This window comes from Zophobas morio, unplaced genomic scaffold (genome assembly GCF_036711695.1).
Source record: "Zophobas morio isolate AGI-343-1 ecotype UQ-CSIRO unplaced genomic scaffold, CSIRO_AGI_Zmor_V1 ptg000030l, whole genome shotgun sequence".
Classification (NCBI taxonomy): domain Eukaryota; kingdom Metazoa; phylum Arthropoda; class Insecta; order Coleoptera; family Tenebrionidae; genus Zophobas; species Zophobas morio.
In genome coordinates this window covers 12,071,420-12,088,784 of record NW_026972135.1, presented here as the reverse complement: position 1 = coordinate 12,088,784, position 17,365 = coordinate 12,071,420, and the positions used below count along the sequence as shown (strand labels likewise).

Here is a 17,365-nt window from a genome sequence, read left to right as displayed (position 1 = left end):
TTTTACTTTTGCGGTTACCAAAAATGCTGAGAATTTTCTTGGAATGAATGCCCCATATTCCTGAATATATCTGTCTACCACTTACGTATTTACTATTCTAAAAATTATTAAATTAACCTAAATACTACAGTGACTAAATAGTAAACACTAATCACTACAATGTTTGTCTAACTAAGTATATATGTAACTTTACACTGACAAATCACAAATAATAGGTTCGTAATGCTGTTCCGTCCATTTATACAAAATTTTGTTCCTCTAATGCCACAATACTTTCAGAATTTTCCTTTACATTTTCGATTGGCTTATTTTTTATTTTTACCTGAAAACCCAAAGAAGATGGTATTAGTAACTGATAACTACAATGACTTCAGGGAATGCCTAACAACGGCTTTTGTGAAAATTCAGGTAAATATCTACTAAATTTATTATTGTTAAAATATTTCGTAGGGGTGTATTTATCTAGGCAATTATACTAACGCGAATTTCATTAACTTTGTATTTTTTTATAATGTGAATATGTACCTATTTTGTTCCATTTACGGAAGCGGCCACTGACCCTTTTGGGTATCTTTACCTGATATTGTAAATACAAATGTAAATTCTGTACTTCTATAACCGTCCTGTATTTAAACATCGAAACCGAACGCTGTCTATTATTTCGCACACAACAAAACAAAGGTCCTTCCAGCAATATCAAAGTACAATTCGGTACTCATCAAAACCATACAATCATGGTCGTATCAACTGGATTATAAAAAACATTGGTACTACGAGCCGAGTTTCACAAAACATATTTCATTTTGAACAATATTGGGTTTATGTAATAAGCGATGCAATGTAATACGTAAAGTTGTTCTACGGTAATAAATAAAATCCGCACAGGAAAGATAAATGACACTAATTAGTGTGACTTTTAAAATCATTGTTTTTCTGCATTACGTCTTTTTAAATTGTTGGTGTTTAAATAATTCATACAATTTAACAGATTATTTGAAACTGTAATGTGAGAAAATATAAGTAGTAATAACAAACTAAGTTTTTCTACCGCCCACGTTTTTTGGTTTTCTAATAGAGCTATTAACGCACGCAAATGACGTCACAGCAGTTCGTTAATAGCGGAAAGGCGTTCTTTAATAGATCTGGTGTAATTTAGATCGGTAAGATTGGTAGCAATGACGAGAAATGTGAGGTGAATGTCAGTGGCAAATCTAAACTTAAAATTTCCCACGTTTCCGGACGCGTAACTTCTTCGCAAGACGTTTTAACCAATTTTAAATTACGAAAACTCGAATTGATTCGAATTACAATTGTTGTTGTGAAAATTCGAACCTCAAATATTTCGTGGTTAGTGTCAGACCGACCCATCACCAACCACGACAAAAGTCCCCAGATTAAAAAAATTTCAAATTTTAATTAAATTTTGGGAAAAAACGTGTGCGGTAGAAAAAATAGTATAAATAACTCGTTCATAAGGCCATTGAGGCACTCATCCTTTATATAACTCGCGGCTTCGCCGCTCGTTCTATAAACTTGGATTCGTGCCTCAATATTTGCCTTATGAAACTCGTTCTTTAATATACTATTATATGGCTGAACCATGTATAAACAAAAAAAGAAAATTTGGTAAAAAACGAGTGTCTAACATGATAAAGAAAATTAAACTGCAAAATATTTAACATAAAATTGTGTTTAAATTCTACGAGCAAGAGGCGAATATGAAAGTCTGTACCTGCCATCAGCTATTGCTATTGTAATAAAAGGGATAATCCCCTGCCCAGTTCTCCGCCCTGACCAGGCTTCTTACACGGCGGGGTTAAGAAACTAATGAAAGAATAAATATCTTTTTGAACAAGTACTGAATCATTTCTCAAATATTTTCAAATCCGACCTTGCACTTTAGCAGGTACGTCAGCAAACACGATTCCCTTTGGGGTACCGGGAAGGAACTGAAAAACTACCCGCAAAGTTAAGTTCCAGACCAAAATACAAAAAAGACAAAATTCATATATTCACAACTTTAGATCGCTGAAAATTTTACACAGATCTCCGACCCTTCTGCTGTCGTCATCCACTCTCAAATGACATATTTATGACATTAATTTTCTTACCTACCTATCTATCGGCATTATGCAAGTACCTATGAAATGTACGTCATATTGTGGATAAGATATCCACAATCACAGATCAAAATATAACCTCACAGGAAACAAACACGATTTTACTATAAAAATACATCTAATCAAATAATTGAATTAATAACTTCAAGTATTTAACAGACCCTATTTTGAGATGTGAAAACTTCGTAAAATAGCGACCAAAGTATTTGAAATTTCCACTTTCATACTTCAAGTAATTCAAGAGTATTTAAAATACTGAGTGAAGTACTTGGAGTAAAGTACTTGGCAAAATCAAGTACTAAACTCAAGTACATTATAGAAATACTCCAAGTACCAAGTACCAAGTACCTAGATATAAAAGTACTTCAAGTAAAGTACTTGAAGTACTTAAAGTACTTGAAGTACTTAAAGTACTTGAAGTATTACTTCAGTATTACTTAAGTACTGAACAGCTCTGACGGCCACCAACTTGGCTTCCTTTAGCCAATATGCATCCGAGGCAATTGACAATAGAAATCAAATTGATGTCGTCTATACCGATTTTAGTAAAGCCTTTGATCAGATTGATCACTATATCTTATTAAAAAAGCTTGAATGCGTTGGCTTTACTAAATCCTTATTATCTTTAACGGAATCGTACTTTATTGGAAGAAATTTGAGTGTTAAATATAATAATTTCGTATCTAATTCCTTCTCGTCTACGTCAAGAGTGCCACAAGGGTCAAATTTAGGTCCGCTAATATTCTTAATCTTTATTAACGACGTAGTTGATGTTATAGCAAGTAATAAGTTACTTTTTGCAGACGATTTGAAACTTTTCCTCGAAGTTAAATCGCTAAGTGATTGCGTAAAACTGCAAAATGATGTAAATATTCTATCCAACTGGGGTAACAACAACCGGCTGTATCTAAACAAAGAAAAATGTTACATTGTTACTTAGTCCAGAAAAGAAATTAACATTATTTACAATTATAATATAGAAGGCAAATACTTAATTCGATTAGATCGCTTTAAAGACCTTGGTATAGTTGGATTCATGTATCTTTTGACACACGTGACCGAAGTATCATACAAGTTCAGAGAGCACCTACCATAAGAATCTTTGTTTTAAGGATTACAAAAACAAAGAGCCAGACAAATAGTATGTCTACCGAAATTAGGCCAAATTACGCTCTACGTCAGTTATTCTCTTCCAAAAAGTTCCTTGAATTAGAAAAAGATAAAATACGTAATAAATGCGTCCACATAGTGCGACAGGCACTGATGTAGTCAATCTAGTGACTGATAATCAACGCGCGGAATTGTGTTTCATACGCTCGATCCAGTGCTGTCTCGGCGATAGTTTGATTACAAATATATTTTTCTTTTGGACTATATCAACATAATATAACATTTCAAGATCACAAATCTGTGGTCCTGTGTTTGAAAAATTAAAAAGGGCATCGAGTATTTTTATTTGAAGTAATATAGTAATATAGAAGTAGTTTTTTAACAAGCTGTAAACACTCCAAGCGACGCACTGGCTACGACCTTGTGGACCAGATCAAAGCGTCCCCGCTACTCGCCGTAAAACACACCTTGCTTCAACTGGGGAATTGCATCCGTAAGATATTTTTCCGCCCAGTGCTGATAATAATTCATCGATTTTTCATCAAACGTCACTGTCATTTTTGGTTTTACTCAGAGTGGTTAATCGCAGTTTTTCGTTGTTCTATTCAAGTTTTCTATTCAGTTCTTCGTAAAGTTCGTTGGTTGTTAGGATTCTTGTTTCGTTGTCCTATTTTTTATGTTTTGTTATCTTATTTCTTGTTCGTGTTTGGTCTACAACATGACGGGCAAACGTTTGAGTTCCCGTGCCCAGGACATCGTGTCCAACTTTATAGAGTATTTTGCTCTTGAGAAGGAAAACGGCGGTCCTTTAATCTCATTAAATGGTACAGAACGAGTAAGTAAGTAAAAACCACTTGAAGGTTCATGCTTAATAATTTCGCTCAAATTTTTAACGAGTTGCAGATGCTCTAGGCGTTACTCGCCGAACGGTTTCGAAGATTAAAACTCGAAAAGAAAGACTCGGCGTCCTTCCCAGCCCGGCAAAATCACGACCCATTCGGAAAGCACCGAAACCAAAAGACCTGCCTGAGCTTACACATTTGTGTCATGTTGACGTTATGAACATTGTCATCTTTTTGACTAATTACTACAAAGTAACAGTTATTAGTTCGGACGTTAGCTTTTAGTCACGTGTGTAAAAAGATACATGAATCCAACTATATAATTTTCGACAATAAGTTTTATTTTACATATCATATATCGGACTGTATTTCAAAATGTCATAAAATGTATGGTTTTATTTTCCGAAACTGTCGTGATTTTACGAACGCAAGTTCGCTGATTCTGTTATTTAATTCACTTATTAGATCTCGAGCAGAATATTGTGCATTAATCTGGTTTCCTATTTATGGTGTCCACATACAACAAATTGAAGCTGTTCAGAGAAAATTTTGAAAGTTCATCTGTTATTTAATCGATAATACTTATCCACCTAGAGGTTGTGATCATCCTACTTTATTACGTAGATTCCATTGTAATTTGTTAAATACTAGGCGCGTAATATTGACAATAAAATTTTTATATAATGTACTTAATAACCGTATTGACTGTCCATATTTGCTGAACAAAATTTGTTTCTTAATACCATGCATAAACTCCAAACATACGTTAACGCTTTACGCGCCTGATTGTAGAACAAATATTTTAAGCAGATTGCCGCTAACCTTAATGTGTAATCACTTTAACTTGATCAGTAAAGCATGCGATGTAAATTTTGATTGTCTAAACCATATATGTAGAATTTTGTTAGATAGGTTAGAAAATTAAGCAGTTAAGTATTGGAGTTATATAATGTTTGTTTATTTTTAAATCATTTTCTTTGATTTTTTCTTTTTTGCTGTACCTACTAATGCTTAGGGAATAGGTTTGTTTGTTGTTTTTTATTTAAATATTTCCTGTAATTGGGTGTTTCTACCCGTTGGAAATAAATACATTATTATTATAATTGTTAAACCATGAGGGATAAGTTCCAAAAGAGGAAGACTTTCTGGGAACATATATATCAAATAAACTATTTAGTTTAGCATAGAATTCGGTAGGTAACTCTTCAACGTCATTAAATTGACTAAGAAATCCCCAGTTGACATCAGCAATGGCAGAGTATAGCCCAGGAAGATTCGCTTTATTAAAGTTTTATTCAGATAAATTTGAAGCCGGAAAATTTTTATAGACAGATTTACCAAACTCAGTAATAATTTTAAGGGCAGGATGGTATGCATCTACAGAGGTAAAAATATCCAATATCCAAACCGTATTTTCTTAACGTTTGACGATGTTTGTTTTAAATGCAAACTGGTCGGTCACTATGCAAGTGAGTGCCCAAAAGTTGTTGAATCTACTTCACCAGTTCATTCTAAACCTGTTGACACATTAGCTGGAAAAAGGCAAACCACAGATGACGATACCTCTATGTAAAATCCAGTTGACCTTTCAAATAATACAGGTGATAGTGATAACAAGTCAAAAAAAATAAAGAAAAGTGATTCTACTGAGAGTCTAACGCCCACGACAGAGCTGCTTTTACCAGCAAAGGACTTAATCACCAACACAGATGAATATCCTTTAGATTATGACCAGACTATTGAATTCATGACAAAGGTTAATAGAGTTATATTAGTGATAGGTCGCTACTTTCACTAACGATATTCAGGGAGTACTTAATGTAATGTTTGATATTTGTAAAGTAGTCACAGACAAAAGTAGGTATTAAGAACAAGTGTGTAAGGGTTCAAAGAAGAATTAAGAAGGCTCTTGGTAAAGTTTACAAGCCTAAAGCAAGTCCAAATTCTGAGCTTAGCAACGATCTTAATCTCGCTAACTTACTGCATGAACAAAGTGGTGATAATTAACCATAACATTCACTCTTTATTCAAACTATTTTGTTAGCTTAATAGCTTATTCTAACATTGCTTCTTTAATTGCAAAGTTTACCGATTTTTGTGTATTTGTGGGACATGACAAACCTTCCATAATTTTATTGACTGAGACGTGGCCGACTCCGGTATTACATGACGGACTGGTCAATTTGAAAGGTTATAAGTTGTTTAGAAAAGACCGACTAAATAAAAAAGTGGTGGTGTTTGCATGTATCTAGCAGACCAGGTTTTGTCAAATTTTCATGTCTCACCTATTGCATTTGACTGTGCGGCTATAAGTTGTGTCTACAGACCTTCCTCAACTTTTCTTGGGGATGACAAAGTTTTGTTTGATTTTATTAATCAACTAACGCAACTTTATGAAAAAAATTTCATCTTCGCTGACTTGATTATGCCCAATGTTTCGTGGCTTTTAGATCTCTCCCAGTCCTCTCAACTCTTGGTTGATTTACTCATAAACAGACATTTACACCAGCATCTTTTACAACCGACAAGATACCGATCAAACCAGAATCCATCCCTTCTTGATTTAATCATTTCATCGGATGATATTTCTCTCTCCAGTTTGGACTATCTTATTTCGATTGGTATTTCGGATCATATCACGTTAATAGTCAATCTGCAAATTTGTTTTATGCCGCGTAAGCGAACTGTTTCGTTTAAGAGAACAGCTATTGATTTTGCAGCAGTAAAATTTTTTAGCAGAAACAAACTGGAAGTCACTACTATCTCGTAATTCAATTTCGGAAAACTGGAATCTCTTCAAAAGCAATTTACATGACACTGTCGAGCAAAACATTGTTACCAGTGCAGCTAAAAGATCTTTCAAAAAACCTTGGATAACTGGTAGCATTTTAAAGTTAGTAAGAAGGAAGCGAGTGGTCTGGCGTAACTATAAAAGGTCTGGTTCAGAAGAGAGCTACAAAGCTTACAGAACTTTCTCAAACCAAGTTTCTACAGTCATCAAGAACGCTAAAATTGCATATGAGTCCCGAATCGCAAATTCTAAAAACACCAAGAGGCTGTTTAAGCATGTCCGCACAAAACTCTCAGAGCCTGTGGCGACTATTCAAATTAGGGATAATTCCGGCACTCTAACGCATGATAGTAGCGAAGTTGCTAATATATTGGCCGATACTTTTTCAATTGCTTTCACACGAGAGTCCTTGGATGCAATACCGAACGTATCTGGTCCTCCTAATCTCGCTTCACTTAGTGAGGTCGATTTTTCCGAGTGTGCGATATACGAAAAATTGAAAAAGTGACGTGTCAAAATCTCCTGGTCCTGATTTTTTTATCACCAAGGTTCTTAAGTGTTGTGCGGATGTGCTTAGCGAACCTATCGGGATATTAATGAGGCAGTCGTTACAGCTTCCCTGTCCCCGGACTGGCGTACAGCATTAATTAGTCCTATTTTTAAGAAACGAGATAAATTTAATGCCGCTAATTATATATGAGCAGCTGATCCAATTTTTAATAGATTATTCTTTAATACCAACACAGCAGCATGGTTTTTTACCTGGTGAGTCAATTCAGTCCAATCTTTTATGTTGTTTGTCAGATTGGACCAGAAAATCTGATTCTGGGAACACTAGATGTTTTGTATTTGGATTTCTCCAAAGCTTTTGATCGCGTCCCTAAACGTCGACTGTTGGTTAAACTCCAGCATCTTGCAATATCAGGTAAGCTTTGGCGTTGCATTGATTTTTTTCTCAGCAATCGTACATTTCGTGTTAAAGTGGGCAGTTCTTTCAGTCGACCAGTGGAAGTGTTGAGTGGGGTCCCGCAGGGTTCTGTCTTAGGTTCTTTGCTTTTTGTAACATATACAGCAGATCTAAAGAATACAATTAAGTCGCAGTTTGCTATGTATGCAGACGACATTAAGTTATACAACAATAGTTCTAATGCTGTGCTTCTCAAAGAGGATCTTCTTGCAGTATACAAATGGTCCACTGATTGGCTGCTTCCACTTAACATAGAGATAAATGTGAAGTTCTTTACATTGGTAAGAAGTACCCAAAGCGTTCATACTATATTGACGGTACTGAATTGACAAAATCTACTGTGGTTGTACAGTGGGACGAAATCAAAAATATGTGGCCAAAATTCTGAAACAGCCCAAATTTATTAAAAAACTTGATGATCTTTGTCAAATTGCATTCATTTTATTTTAAAACATGATTTGCTAAATTTGTGATCGAAAATTTACTGAAATATGGCAATAAAATAAATAATTAAAATACAAGATAAAAATTTTCATATTTAAAAATTGTTAGTGTTTAATAATTATTATTAATATAATAAGAATTAAGAAACAATCAAAACAAAAAAATAACCAGCCTGCTTAAAAGAAATATATGTATATGTTACAGTAAAAGCGTACATTTCAGCGAATGTATACACTTACTAGTCAATGTATACAATTATACATTGACGTACGGTTTTAGCCAAAGTATTCACTGCGCATGGAAATGGATACTTTTACTAGTAAATGTATACATTCACTAGACAGTGTATGCATTTACTGCAGTCTGTTAGTCAAAGCTTCAATAAAAAGAAATACTTAAATATCACATTTGAGGAGCTCAGAGAAGAAGTAGTACAAGTGACATTTTTATTAAAAATGAGTTAAGTGCTGAACAGTATATTCACTAATGGCTATGCTTTCTTTTTTTGGCAAAGTTTTTGCATTTTTCACTTCTGCCTTTAACTTTAGATATTTTTCTAAATTTTTTCAATGCGTTCATAAAACTTTGTTTTTATTGCAGTTTTATCCATTGTAGATAATATTAAACTAACACTTAATATGTACTACACACCACACAAAAACAATAAATCCCAAATACCGCTAAAACATCAGTAGGTACAATGTGAGGTTATGTCACCATGTATTATTTTGTGCATACTTTGACTAAGCGGAAACCGTTAATGTATACATTGACCATAGAAATAATATTATATGGAAGTAACTTAAATTAGAGAGAGACGCGTGTTGTCAACACAGTGGGAGTGAGATAGGGCTCTCTGGGTGGCAAAACATTGACGCGAAACTGCAGAGCACTGTGTTTCTGGAGGTTTTTTTCGTGCTGTCGCATGGTGTTTGAAGGTGTAATTTTGCAAATTTACGTTTTTTAGGCTCAAGTTACCTTATTTAAATGTCTACAGTCTTCTTAAGTTGTATTTTATCCGGCTATTTGTTAAACATCGTGAAATCGTGTTGTGCGTATAATTGCATAGAACGTGCAAAGAAAGTAATCCTGTTTCATTTCATCGGTAATAATCACATACACAGACGAAGCTAATCGTAAATAATTTAAAAACTTTGTTAGATTCCCTAAACATTCCGAGTTACGAAAAAACTGATTATTGCTACAAAAAGAGGGAATTTTATATCTATTGATTATTGTTTTAGTTATTTGTACGTGGATTTAGAAAATAGATTTTAGTAGAAAATTCTACACAATTTAATATGTTTAATTTAATTAGGGACCCTATCACTTTTATCGAAAGTTTAATTACTTTTATCCTAAAAATTTCAGAATTACCAATGAACATACACTACAAGATTAGTTAACTTTTAGAAGATTAATTTTTCTAACTGAATTCGTAATATATTGCAGATTCTGTATACATATCATTTTATTAAAAGACTATCTCCACCACTTAACATGATTTTTGTTGTTTCACATTACGCATTATTTTAATGTAAACTGTAAAAATATAGTTTTCATTAACAGACGTTTGTTATAATTGGTTGTTTGAACAAATTCGTAAGAAAACGTATTAATTCCCCTTCAAATGAAGCGTTTCTTGCCACCCAACACGTGATACGTGGTCAGCCGTCCTTTCCCCACTGATGCATAACCGCTCTAGCTATTTCTTTCTTATGTTGATTACACTCGCTCGCGTATGGAAACGTATACTAGGCTCCATCCACTCCTTTATTAGATCAATGACATTGACTAGTTAAAGCTTACACATCGTCCATTGTGAACACATTTACTGAGCAAATCACTCAATGCATAGGCTAGTCAGTGTATACATTGACGGAATGAACACTTTGACTGTAACATATACATAATTATTAAATTTCATCGTTTTCGAAACTGATTTCACTATTTGTGTCAGTGGATGAAATTGTCGTTTCTGTTTCCTCGGTATCACTTTCTTCTAATTCGTTTTTTAAAAGTTGATGAGCTTGTGGTAGCATTTTTTTTAATTTTCTTTCTGTGGACCTTCCTTAAAGAAGTTATTAAAAGATCAGATGACAGAAGAAGCCTATTTAAAAGATACTGATTGCTGTTTATTCTGGAAAATCTCTGATTTGTTTCTAGACTCCTGTGCCTCTTCTGTTAACTGCCCAATAGGAAGCAAAGTTGATGAAATAATAATTGTCCCATGAATTAGAACTTTATGTACCGTCATAGGCATGTTAAACCATCCATATTCGTCGACAAACATGAACATTGCAGCGTTACAAACATTTTCAAAATATATTTAATTATATGTCTCATTAGATGAAATCGTTACAAGCGACGAACAAGATATAAAATCAAACAAGAAAATGATATTCAAAAGGAAATAAGTTCTGCTGAAAAACTTCAGACATAAGTTTAGACAGCTTAGAATCTGAAACAGAGGAGTTAGATGAACCAACCTCATCTATAGTGGGTAGTCCACCGCGTCATGCTTATCATACAAGGAGCAAAGGACAAGCTCCCGAGTATATGAGGGTATTGTAAAAACATATATAAAGAAAGTTGTTAAGTTAAATATATCAAATATATTTTTGGCGGGTTTATAGCTGTCTATTTCATAATTAATAATTCTAATGGTTTATAAAATGTTTTTAATCCAAGTACAAAATAGTTACGTGGTCTATTTGTTTTTAGGAAACAACCAAAAAGGAAGTCGCGATGACTACTACAAAGAGGCTTAAAAAATATTATTAATGCATATAGCGGAGATTGATATACTTGCCCCAGCTGGCAGTTTTTTATATTAAATATTAGAGGACTCTCACTAACATTAGTTTATTAGAATCTTTATTTTATTATTTTAGGTACTAATACACATGGGGAATGAGTGTTATAGATCGACCTGTCGAGTGGTCAAGACTCAACTCTTGCTTCCCTAGCAGGGAGGAGATGTAACGGGCGATAAATTACTTATTTTTGGAGATTTCATTATGAATCAGAACAATCGTCATTGTCGTAAAAATCAAGGTTGTAATAATTGTGAATCTTGGATTTTATGATTTCACACCATGCTAATCAAGATTTATAATTTCACAGTTAACATCAACGTGATACCCGTAGCCTTGAAGTCGTACCTGAGGTTATTACCGATACCTCTTAGACGCTATGCGTAAGTTGCTGTCGTTAGAACGGATCTTGTAACTTGTTTTTTTCACACAAAAATAACGATTATGACACTTTAAAATATGTGGTTGAAAATTTGCACAGGTATTTTTGTCGTTATTGTAATCATTTTATTGTCATTACTTTGTAGGGTATCTTTGCTTTGTGCCATCAATAAAATGAACCCACAGAACCTGGCCACATTGCACCCATCGAATCCACAAACGACGTTTTGCCAGACATGACAAGTGATATTTTGTTAATTGAAATTATGATAATGTCGTACGAGAGTATTTTCAAGACTTAGTAGAAACCAGTATCAGTACTAATTTAAGTATGTGTAATCATGCCATTGTCATTTTCAGCACTTAGTTTTTTGAATGCACTCGCCTTTTATACTAGTGAAAATCTGATTGTTTTTCTTGTGATTTATTATTATTGCTGCAGTGTATCGGTACATTAAACTTTTTTAAAACAAAGTGTGTTTAATTGAGCACGAAGTTAAAGGGCCCGGAAACACCAAGATCGGAATTTCTGTCTGTCGTGTAAGTACACGTGTAAGGAATACCACTGGAGCAGATTACGTCAGAACTGTGGTCTCCTATAGGATCAGTACCGAAGTATTTGTAAGTTACAGGATACCTAACGTCATCACACAAATTTCTGTAATCTTCCGCCGAAATAAACAGAGCGGGGTTGTCCTCGGAAGCATTGCAGTAGCCCTTTCCATTAATAATTCCGGATCTGGCACCGGCACCGGGCGAAATGCAGTACCAATCGTTAATAATTGTGTTGATATTTGCGTAACAGAAGTCTCTCGGGGTTTCGAAAGACGATTTGCATAAACTACCAGAGCAGAAACCGTCCTCTTCGGAAATGGTACCGTCGCAATCGTAAAAGAACCCATCGCTGACAATAAATTGTTTATCTGGAAATATCTAATGTAAAAATCAAGAACCTGCGTATATTTTCAAGCGGACCTTTAAACGTGGTGATTGTGGTACCATTTTTTCCGAATTTTATCTTGAGTTTAGCTTCCATTTCACGCACTGGTCTCAAACTGGCATACACCTGCTGACCAATGGTACCTCCAAAATTGTCCAAATTGTCTAAATTGTGGAGACCACCAACTCTGTTACTAAACTGAGGGTGGACTTCCGGTGTGTTTTTGTTGAATTCGGTTTCGTAGAAGGTATGGCGTGGGTTGAAGGTACGGCGTGGGTAGAAGGTACGGTGTGAGTAGAAGCTAGGGTGTGGCTCGAAGGTAGGGCGTGGGTCGAAGGTAGGGCGTGAGTCGAAAGTAGGGTGTGGGTCGAAGGTAGGGCGTGGGTCGTAGGTAGGGCGTGGGTCGTAGGTAGGGCGTGGGTCGAAGGTAGGATGTGGGTCGAAGGTATGGGGTGGATTGTAATAGTTAGCGGAGTTGCTCACATATGGACTAATGCCTGCTGAATACTGCTGGACTCGTTGAGATACGGTCTTCCTCTGATTGTACAAACTAACATGTTGTTGTTTTTCCCAGTTTAAGTTTTGGGTCCAATCGTTCCAGTCATTGTTGCTGGCTACAAAAAGAGTTGTGTGTAGGTGATCTTGCCGTACTATGTAATCTTACCTCCAGCGCAAGTGAACTGTAAACAACAGATTGATAAAGTGAACTATGTTTTGTTGAATGTACTTACAGAATAGAAAACTGTTAAGAGAAGTACTCGTGAGAATTCCATTGTAGCAGTAGGAGTGGCACTGCAGAAGTACACCGTTCGAATGGTAATTGTGGCTTTTATATGCGCTGTATAAACGTAACAAAAATCGAAAATGGGCGATCGCAAATCTTTACGAGCTTTTGCCACGAAGGTCAGACGATTGCGTTAAAAATATCGAAATAATTTTTGTGCGATAAAATGTGTGCTGTACATTACGTCCTTATTCGTTGCATTTTGCTTTAAACATGTTTACTGTCTCGTTCCAGTTATCTTAAGACGTTTCACACTCACTTTTTACGAATGTGGGTTTTCAATATTTTCATATTTTCTTTTCACATTTTGGCAAATATAAAAATATCGGTTCTTGATAATGTCCATTGCGATAACCCAAACATCCCCATTTCAATTGACATGTAAAAAAAATTTTGAAAGCCCTCGAAAAATTTAAACATTAAAAAAATTTGGCCTTGACTGTGATCGTCTAACAAAATGGAACCTACGTTGTGTGTGTGTGTGTGTGTGTGTTTTTTTTTGTGGCGAAATGCGTTCATATGTAAGTGCTGGACTCCAAGATTGGAGAAGTACCGCTAAATATAACACAAAATATATGGAGGCCACAGAATTATTTAATCCTCCAATGACAAAAAAAAAAGCTGCGACTAAGTTGTGCCGGTTGAAGACACCGCTTAATGCTCAGCTACAAAAAAAAACTTGCCTAACAATGCAAATATTTGAATTTCACATATTTAATAAAATCACAGAAAAAATCTGCAGTAAAGTAACTGGATGCATTTATTATTTATTACGGGCGTGTGGCGGCAAATTTAAAATAGTCACAAGAGAACAAAATTTTAATGAAAACTTGTATGCAGCACATCGACAGCGGCATCAGAACGCTACAAGAGTGTGGTGGTCGGACTATTTCAATTTCCTTCCTAGAGCACAGCAGAATTACCCTTAGGGGGCGTTCGTTGTAGCTCAAACGGAGTTAGGGGCTCCTGGTCGTGCCTGTTCTCCTACCCCCGACGGTGATTCTATTGTATCGCAAGCACTGCCACCCAGCACCCCTCTATCACGAAGAAACGTGCCTAGGCGAACAAACCGTCACGTCATTCCGACCGCCCCTGATTTCTATCCTAGGCCTGCATCCCTTGTGCAGATGGCGCGACCACCAGCTCGACAAGAAACCGCGCACTCCGCTTCTGCCACGTGTTTCTGTGTTTTTTACCTCAATTCCATTTAGATGTTAAATTTTTGTTATTCTGATCTTAAACTACAATCGAACAAGTGTTAAAGTTTCAAAAGGCAATACACATTTAAATTCGCCATACACTCTCGTGAAATTTTAAACAGCAAAGAATTATCTGCGATTAAGATTGGACATCAGACAATTTTATTATGGAAGCATTAATCAACAAAATATTTACATGAAACAACTATCAAAAATTTATAAAACAAAAAAAAAAGGTGAAAAATTGCAAAACTAAAAAAGTTTAACATCTTTAACATCCATTCGAGTTATTAGTAAAATTTTAAAAGTGAAGTTATTCAGCTGCATCGTGCGCCATCGTTTTACATTCCCCCAAACAAACACATAAATAAAAAACATAACAAAACAGTCTGGAGGTCCAAAATGCCGTCCGACAAATACGTCGTTCTAAAACAATACGTCAAAAATATGCGATTTAGAAACGCGATTCATCCTGTGGCGTTTGTTCAGCGAAATTTTACAGTTTAAACATGTGCTCGGTTTGAAAGTACTCATTCAACATGGCCGCTGCCAAAAGAAAGAATTTACCTGATGTTAAATTATGCCACACTTTACAAACGCATGAAACAAAGAATTTACATTGTGTTAAATTATGCGACACTCTCCAAGTGATTGATTACTGAAAATAATTTGCTTTGAGAGGTTATATCGTGACTGTTACCAGCTCATCCCAAACAAACACATGATAAATAAACACAAAATGCATCAGGTCTTGCGAGAAAAGCTTCTGGGTGATGTAATTTTCAACGTTACGAGAAAAATATCTCGGTGATGTGATGATGATATGATGATAATAACAACCTAAGGGGAGAATTTTTTAAATCCCCGTGCCTACAGTGGAATAACGGTAAGTTAATTTTAACTGTCGTAAATGAACTATTAACAATCGTGTGTGAAAAATTAAGAATTGTTATAATGTAACACTTAAGTATAAGCATCCAGAAATCTTATTTATAACTTGGTAAACAAACGGTCAGTCCTGACTAAGTGAATTTCATGAAATCTCTTAGCAAATACTTTATCTGAACAAATCTCTGACGTTTAAACTTGTGTTAGAACCAGTTAACGATTAAAATCCTAACATGATCTGTGAGTTTACAAACAATAAAACAGATTTACACCACTCGTGGTTGGGTCCCGATTATTGGACCAAACCGCCAACGTCACGTCATTCCGACCGCCCCTGATTTCTATCCTAGGCCTGCATCCCTTGTGCAGATGGCGCGACCGCCAGCTCGACAGGAAACCGCGCACTCCGCTTCTGCCACGTGTTTCTGTCTTATTTACCTCAATTCCATTTAAATGTTCAATTTCCATGGCTGTGACATTAAACTACAATCGAACAAGTGTTAAAGTTTCTAAAAGCAATAAACATTTAAATTCGCCATACACTCTCGTGAAATTTTAAACAGCAAAGAATTCTTATTTGAGATTAAGATTGGACATCAGACAATTTTATGGTGGAAGCATTAATCAACAAAATATTTACATGAAACAAGAAAAAAACAATCTAGTGTGAAGTAAAACTTGTGCGATCTTGTGTAAAAAATTAAGAAGTGTTATAATGTAATACTTAGGTAAGTATAAGCATTCAGAAACCTTATTTATAACTTGGTAAACAAACGGTAAACAAGTACTTTATCTGCACAAATCTCTGACGGCTAAAGTTGTGTTAGAACAGGTTAACTATTAAAATCCTAACATGAACTGTGAATTTACAAACAATAAAACAAATTTACACCACGTGTTAGTATTGTTTAATTCTGCGACCTAATATCGAAATGTGATTTTTTTATTCGTACGGTGTGCAAAGTGTACGATGAAAATAAGTACACATCTCTAAAAATCAAAATCCATAAATTTTTTCATAGCATGGACAGTCTGACACCTCTTTTCTGAAACATAATTATGTAGTTTTTTTAAATTATGCTCTTGATTTTAGCTGAAGAAGCGAACGACGTCTGTAGAACTTCGGTCACTGTAACTGAAGGTTGTGTCACTAATAAATAAAAGCTAAAGTTTGAAATTTGTCGAAAATTTGATGTCATAACACATCTCCAATTGTTTCCAAAAGTTTTGAACGTAAAGTTTATTATTAGTTCTCACATACCTGCGGAAGGTTTATGTGTCACTGTAAACGGAATGGTGTGGTTGGCGGTGGTCATTGGTACTTCAGGTTTTGTCTTTAAATTAGGACAATTATTTATTTTAGCGCATAATTATAGTGTCTAACTTAAAAATTCACGAGACCCCCACACAAAATTTTATCCCTTATTTTACCTTCTTAGAGGCTGAATTTTCAAAAATCATTTCTTAATGGGTGCTTAAAACACAAAATTCATGTTTCTAGTTTCAGTAGTTTAGGATAATCCACCATTTTTTATTTGTTTAACTTTGGAAATTATCGGGATTAATGTTGGAAATAATGTCTGATTTTGAGTAATCCTTAGACTTAATGACAATAATAGATGCCTTTTTCAGCGTCTTAGCTTAAGAAGAGGAACAGGCAGTATCATTTGTCCCATTACAAACACTATCAAATTTTTCCATTAATTTAGATATATTTTCGTGGAGCATTAAGTTTTCATTCTTTAAGTCAGCGATTTGCTGACTAAGCATAGAGAAGTTTTCATTAATAACTTGGGATAAGCCAATTACGACATTTTTTAAAGCATCAGGAAGATTTTGCTGGATATATGGATTTGCTACATAACCCGCAGCCCCAAGTTTTAATCAGACCAGTATCTTTTAGAGAATTATAAGCGGATTTATTGAGATTGGCACATCCACTATCGTAGTTTCCACCACATTCCTTCCGACAGTTGATATATTCGTCACTTCTTACCTTATACAGATGGCCTTATTGCATTCCCTGCACTTTATGGCCATCTGTAGATAAATTTCGCACTGAACCCGGTGAACGAATACAGGA

At 35.0% G+C, this 17,365-nt stretch overlaps 1 protein-coding gene across 1 annotated transcript; it reads right to left on the bottom strand.

Annotated features, from left to right (window-relative positions):
• Window positions 1–11,879: 11,879 nt before the first annotated feature.
• LOC135138168 (uncharacterized) lies at window positions 11,880–15,570 on the bottom strand. The gene is made up of 4 exons (XM_064068061.1): window positions 13,143–15,570; window positions 13,076–13,091; window positions 12,447–13,025; window positions 11,880–12,394 (listed from the first exon to the last, which is right to left on the bottom strand). The coding sequence occupies exons 1-4, from the start codon at window positions 13,182–13,184 to the stop codon at window positions 11,952–11,954; spliced, it is 1,080 nt and encodes a 359-aa protein (XP_063924131.1). The 5' UTR covers window positions 13,185–15,570; the 3' UTR covers window positions 11,880–11,951.
• Between the last annotated feature and the right edge of the window lie 1,795 nt (window positions 15,571–17,365).

What these genes read in the sequence shown, in the direction of transcription:
- LOC135138168 (XM_064068061.1), bottom strand. Translation starts at nt 13,184, where the DNA reads ATGGAATTCTCACGAGTACTTCTCTTAACAGTTTTCTATTCT. An exon ending in CACAATCACCACGTTTAAAG is followed by an intron (nt 12,395 to 12,446) that starts GTCCGCTTGAAA and finishes AGATATTTCCAG; the next exon opens with ATAAACAATTTATTGTCAGC.